This window comes from Siniperca chuatsi, linkage group LG21 (assembly GCF_020085105.1).
Source record: "Siniperca chuatsi isolate FFG_IHB_CAS linkage group LG21, ASM2008510v1, whole genome shotgun sequence".
NCBI lineage: Eukaryota > Metazoa > Chordata > Actinopteri > Centrarchiformes > Sinipercidae > Siniperca > Siniperca chuatsi.
Window position 1 is genome coordinate 612,501 of NC_058062.1, and position 6,553 is coordinate 619,053.

Consider the following 6,553-nt stretch of genomic DNA (forward strand, 5'->3'; position numbering starts at 1 on the left):
AAGCAGGAGACGGCTCCTGTGCGGACCGCCAGACCTCACGGGACGGGTACAGCGAGGGCGTTAGAGATCTTTTGTTATTATGAGAAGTAAAATATTTTCGGTTCATTATGAAACATCGCACTAGAAAATACTACTTCTTTAAAAACACATTGAGACCTCAGACTGGATTATTCAGAAGAACGAGGACACGGTTTCTCAGAGCCGCCGCTGTCGAGTAATTCTGATCTGGACACAAACCAAACGGATGCGACTGCGCAGTCAGCAGACAGGACAGGCGTGACTGTAACTGTGTTGGCGAACTCGCCCTTTAAAACGGCTTTAATTTGACTAACCGGTGTCCGAGCACAGATCTGCAGCCTTCAGCACCTACAGGCCGGAAAAGTCACGAGTGCTGGGTGAAAATGTTTTTGTAGCTCAAAGATTTTATAATGAATTACTTCCTGGTTGCTCACTGGCTGCACTGATGTCATCACTGATCATATTTATTGATGACCTGCCGTGTTCCCTCCGTTACTTTGTTTAAACTAGACGTGAAGCGAACTCAGCGTCACGCTTCAGTAATTGTTTAAACTGCTGCATCATCACTGCAAACGTCCCATCATGCTCTCTGATGCGTCAGGCCTCCACGACTCTGCACAACAAAAATAAAGACTGCTTTTTCATTTTTCACTTTCCTCCACGTCTGACCAGCAACATCCGCCTCTGCAGCTCCGTCAGAAGAGCTCTTCACACCCACAGCTCAGACACAGAGCACATCAGCCTCTCCGTGTTAAAGAAGCACTTCCATATTTATTAAACTTTCTGTCACCGAGGCTTCATCGTCCTTCTAAAACCTGCTGCTCCGAGTCGTTGTTGTCCGTTGAATCAATGTGACTTTTACACTGCACCCGGTGTGTTTCCCACACGGGCGGAGGCTTGCGTAACGTTAACAGCGCACAGGTTTAACTTCAGACTCACGAACGGTTAAACAAAAAGGATCGAATCGATCGCAGAACCAGAGATGACGTCTTTTTTTTAATCCACACATTGTCCTTCCTGGTTAAAACCTGCCGCCTACATTACCCACAATGCAACGCTCCCTCTGACAAATGGGTGGGAGGTTGAGCGTGTTGAGTGTTATGCTAGTAGCGGCTAATGTAGCCTGCAGCAGAGACGACTTTCTGACGCCACAACATTTGTTTCATTCGTCTTCGGCCCCGACCGACGCCGACTCAAGTGACATCACTCGAGGACATTTATCAGACGTCTCATGTTTCGGCGTTGATGCACGCTCACCATCCGAACGGCTCATCAATAACTGCTGATCACTACAGTAGATGCTGCCACAGGTGATCTGACTGCAGGCTAAAATCATTAAAAGCTAAATGTTCTTTTAAAGGAAGGAGACTCAATGTCTACTTATTAGCTTTTTGCAGGGCTTTCAACCTCATCTCGTGGCGTTTTCGGCTTCAGAGTCTTTTTTCAGCCGTCCTGGACGTGAAGTGACACGAGTCCGTGACGACTGAGCAAACTCCCTCCGCTGGTGAAGACTGAGGTGCAGCTGAAAACCTGGAAAAGGCTAGTAAGTGGACCTTGAGTCAACATCGTGTGTGTACACAGGTGTGTGGGTGTTTTACGGACTGAAGCACTTGATCATGATAACAGTGTGAGGTCGGGCAACATGGACATTAAACTTCATGTTGTATATATATGTTTTATATTTCGTTTGGTTTTCTGGAGTATTTGTCTTCTACTCTAACTTTAGTCTTTCTGAGAAAGATTTTCACTGTACAGAACAACTTGTTCTCTGTGTATCTGTCAATAAAGTTTTGAATCTGAACATAGTTTTGCACACGATTAAAGTCCTCTATCACAGAATGTGTTTAATTTTAGAGATATCAGTATTTATAATGACAAAGTACATTTTCAGAACAATCTATTCGTCGTGAATAAATAACTGATGAAGTAGAAAACAAAGTATCGTCAGACCGGATGCAACCAGAGATCTGACGGTGTGTCCTAACAGCTCGCTGCATAGCGCCGGTTACCTTACTAATGTCCGTGACTCCGCCCGTACCCAAACAGCGCTGAGGTTCGATACTGAACTTTTGTTGAGTTGCTCGCTGACTTCTTCCCTCGTTAGTCAGCAGATTCCAGAGAACGCCCATTTCATTCAGAGCAGGTTTAATAACAGAAGCACCGGGCGTCCGTGGCGCTGGCGTGCTGCAGATCGCGTCGACAGGACAGACAGTACTGCATCATTGATTCTCTTTCACATGAACACATCATCATGTTCTCTCAGATCGAACTCTCCCTGTCGGGATCTCTGCAGTCGGAGAGTTTGTTTTATTTGTCCACGTCTCTCTTGACTGTCCAAGGCGACAGGGCGGAGCGGAGTCCACCACACAAACATTAACGCTGCCTTTAATTGAAAAGTTACCAAAACAATCACGACTGGCTTCCAGCTTCTCAAATGTGACGACATCTCTGTTTTGGACCGCTGCTCAGACATCCGAAGACGTCCCTTTGACTCTGGGAGACGGACACTTTCACTATTTTCTCACATTTTATTACCAAAGCCTTAAATGGGCTGTTCCAGAAAATAATCACTTGTTCTCGAGTAGAATGAGAATATTCTAACACTGGTATTAAATTTACTCATTAGCTGCAGCCCTGTGACAGAGTTATCACGTGCTTTATCACTGTATTTTTAATGCTACGTATGATTTTTTTTGTCATTTTGTAATTCAGGTGAACCGACACTTTAAACGTCTGAAATTATATTTTGTGTCAATTTAACCAGAACAAGTGCTGGAGCACAGATCTGCAGCCCTCACTACAGATGGGTGTAGCTCTGCATAGGAAATGCTAACGCTAGCAGGCTGTGTGTGTGTGTGTGTGTGTGTTAATGGGTGGTGGGGGTGGGGGGTGGAGGAGGAAGCAGCAGAGGAGAAGCCGGGCGGGCTCCAGCTGTCCCAGCTCCTCTCTGCTCCATCCATCCATCCTGCTGCAGTCAGCTAGCTTCCCCACCACCACCACCCTGCACCGTAACACCGCCACCATACTAACCAGGTTCTCTATCGCCGCCTGCTCCAGAAACTTCTGTGCCGCCTCCAGTTCATTCCGATCTGAGGAGAGAGCGGGGAGAGGAGGGGGAGAGCGGTTATTCAATGCAATGTTAGCTAATTAGCTGACAGACATGGCTAGCAGGAAGGCTAACACACGACTTTAGCACGAAGGTTCTGGTATGAGCCAGAAACCGGGTGGCGAAATAGGCTTAGCAGCTCTTCTAAAACAGCCGACACGGCATTATTACGGCTGTTTCCCACTAACGAGAGGCATCTAGGTCTCACTGCACCGACGGTGCGGCCGGTCCGGCTGGAGGACCACGGCGAGGCTCCAACGTGCGCGTTAGCCACCGTGAAGCAAGAGACTCGCGGTTAGCATGCTAACGTTAGCCGGCCACTGGGACACGTTTGGACTGACAGAAATAAAGTTTTCTGGACAAACAGCAAACCGGTTAAAAGAACATTAAATCAGTTTTATGCTATGAGAGATACTTTATATACCAACTAGGAGAACTTTTCTCTCCTCTCAGCGGCTCAAAAGTAGCGTTCGCCCGGACAGGCGTGCGAAGAAGCGGCCGATAGTTTGAATGATACAGGCTAACAGCTAGCAAACTAGCAGAGCGGCTAACGTTAAATCGGGCATGGGCAGGGTCGCAGCTACTCACCAGCTACATGCAGCTGTCAGATTAGCCTCCGTGGAGCTACATCGACATTATTATGGAATGACAACGTATTTAGAGATCACCTGAGCAGACTGGCAGGTTGATTACGCTGTCAAACAGGAATACGACGCCTGACAGAGTGCTAAGTCACCAGCGTTATTTCGCGATGATTGAGGCCGTACCGTTAGCTGGATTAGCATTGCAGCTAGCAGCCCGCTAACGAGGCATTTCCCTCCTCCCTACTTCAAACTTTCACCGGAGCTAACCACCGCCGCGCTAGCACGGCAGCTAACACCCCGAAATACGGCCTCAGAGGGCGGACGTGTTGTGTGTGAAGTGTGCGGTGCAGACATTCACCTGGAGAGACCGTTTTTTCGAGAATAGTGATGAGCTCCATTCCGTCCACCGGCTCTCTCTCTCTCTTCACTCGGTCGCTAGCTCGATAGTTTCGGTTGCCGCGTAGCGCTCACAGCGGATTATATTTCTTCCACGGAGCTCAGTCGGTGCCAGCCACAGGGCGGGATCAGTCGGTGACAAAAGACGCGAAGGGTCCCCGGTGCTAGCGCGGTGTTTCTCACTCGGATGATGCGGGAAATGTTAACGACCGTGGCGCAGAGTAACGTCTCGTAGCTTCACCGCCGCCCGTTTGCATCCTGTGTTGTCGGGAGGGAAAGGGCCGCGCGCTTCTCTCCCGCGGAAGGATATCACGCACTGACGGCCGGCGTGCTGCCTTCAGGGACCGTCGAACATTTAAAATGGTGCAGTCAGCGCACAGGCGAGACACAGCGGGGATCCAGAGAATACGGTGAAATACGCGCCACTGTTAACGTTAACGTTGTGTTTTATTCTAATAAAACACAAAGTAACGGCATGACACCTTTGGCGGGAAATTGCTCTGGTATTGGTAGCTGTTATCAATGATAAAAAAATAGTATGCATTGTAACTTTTGGTTAGCAGAGAGCTAAAGCTAAATCTGAGCAGATTTATTTATTTATATTGAATTCTAATATTAGAGAAAAACACGTCACGCGCTCCATTTTAGTTTTATTTTAAACCAAAAACTGATTCTGAAACAAATCGAGTTCAACCTCTCACAGTAAACTGGAGTTTCCGAGGAACACCTGAACGCAGCGGTACACTCCCGCGCGACCCCGTTTGCTCCTCTGTGCGCGCGCTCCGTCTCTCGCGCGCACACGTGCACGTGCCTGAATCCACATTTTTGTTGTGCTGCCAGGAAGTTTACAAATCAGAAAATGCCACGAAGAAGAAACAAGTGATTTGACTTGAACTGTTGTGAAATATAGTCCCAGATCGATTTAAAGGAGCAGCTCCTCTGTTCGGGGGGATATTGCACATTTCACTGCTTTAATCCGACAGCAAACACGTGAATCCACAACTCGTGTTTCTGCTGTCGAGTCCTAAAAGTCTCGAGGCTTAAACTGATGCTGTCGACACTTTTAAACAAAAGTAATTTCATTTAAAAAAGTTATTTCATCTCGTCGTCTCTTTGGGTCTTTAATCGTCGTCCCACTTTGTTGTGTTCGTCCTGTTTCACTGATTCATGTGAAGCACTTTGTGTTGCAGCTTCACAGAAATAACTTATTATTATTATTATTATTGTTGTTGTTGTTGTTGTTGTTACGCTTTCTGTGACATCATTTCAGCCTGTTTTAATAAAAGTCCACAGGTTCGATGAATCTTCTGGAATAAAGAGACGTTTTCCTTTGATCTCTGTCGGTTTAAACCTTTGTTTCACCTGTGCACACCTGAAGCGGCCCGGTTCGCCCCGGTCAGGGTTTGAGGCCTTGCTCCAGGCCTCCAGGATCGGGGGATCGAACCGGCGTCCATCTGGTCACAAACCGCTTTTCTGAACTTCGGGTGAAAAGTTTCTTTAAAGTTGATTTCTGACAGAAAGACTGAAAGAAGACAGGCAGCAAATGTTTTTAAAGTACTTCTCCAGACTTTTCTGTTGTTTTAAAGTTACAGCTTCTCGTTGTTGTGGTACACGATGACCTCACGTAAATCCCCACAGAGCTTCAACCTGATTGGTCCAATCAGCTACATCAGAGAAAACGCGTGCGGGCCTTTAATCTGTAACGTCATGTTTAATGAGTTAATCTCGTGTTTCTGCAAAAACAAACTAACTAAAGCCGACAGATGAACGCGGTGAAGCCAAAGTGTGAAGTGGAAAAAGTAAAGTTCAATACACCATGTTTGTTTGTTTGTAAGTAAATAAACTCCTGCAGATGAGAGGAGCTGTTTTGACTAAAAGAAATATTATACTAATACACTATATGGCCAAAAGTATGTGGACACTTATATTTATATATATATATATATATAAAAAAAGGATGTTTAACTTTATTATAAATCTAATGAATTGATTACTGCTGATGCATTCATAAGCAGGTTACCTGACTTTACCTGAGTTTATCTGATCGCTTCGCTTTGCAGATTCAGCTTTGAAACGCAAAGTAAAACGCGATAAACTACCAGCAGTTCATACGGCGGCTCACATGACCTTCAGCTGCGTTTACATCACGCTGAAACACTTCAAACCTTTCACAAATACATGATGATGATGGTTCTTCATCACACCCCAGGTGACCAGCTGCACCTGTGAGGCGACGCCCGCCTTGCTAACTAATCCGGTGACGTAACAGCAGCAGCTCTGTGGCTCCGCCCCGCTGTGACGTGCAGCAGCGGCTGCGATGGCCGAGTGGTTAAGGCGTTGGACTTGAAATCCAACGCGCAGGTTCGAACCCTGCTCGCAGCGACGCGTGACGTCACATGCGTTAAGCTCCTCCTCGTGTCGGGCTGCGGTCTGACGTCACACAGAGCTT

General features: G+C 46.9%; 1 protein-coding gene and 1 non-coding gene across 3 annotated transcripts in view; one reads left to right on the plus strand and one right to left on the minus strand.

Annotated features, from left to right (window-relative positions):
• The window catches only part of kpnb1 (karyopherin (importin) beta 1), a 24,140-nt gene extending 19,735 nt beyond the window's left edge, over positions 1–4,405 (minus strand). The window contains exons 1-2 of one of the 2 annotated variants that reach the window (XM_044181211.1): positions 4,067–4,405; positions 3,049–3,107 (exon numbers count right to left, since the gene is read on the minus strand). In XM_044181211.1, the coding sequence (XP_044037146.1) occupies positions 3,049–3,107; positions 4,067–4,106 (99 nt within the window). In that variant the 5' untranslated portion in view covers positions 4,107–4,405. The remainder of the gene's footprint in view (positions 1–3,048; positions 3,108–4,066) is intronic. The other variant, XM_044181212.1, reaches the window with a different exon arrangement.
• A 2,010-nt stretch (positions 4,406–6,415) lies between these two features.
• trnas-uga lies at positions 6,416–6,486 on the plus strand. The gene has a single exon. It is a non-coding gene; the product is annotated as a tRNA-Ser (tRNA).
• Positions 6,487–6,553: the final 67 nt, after the last annotated feature.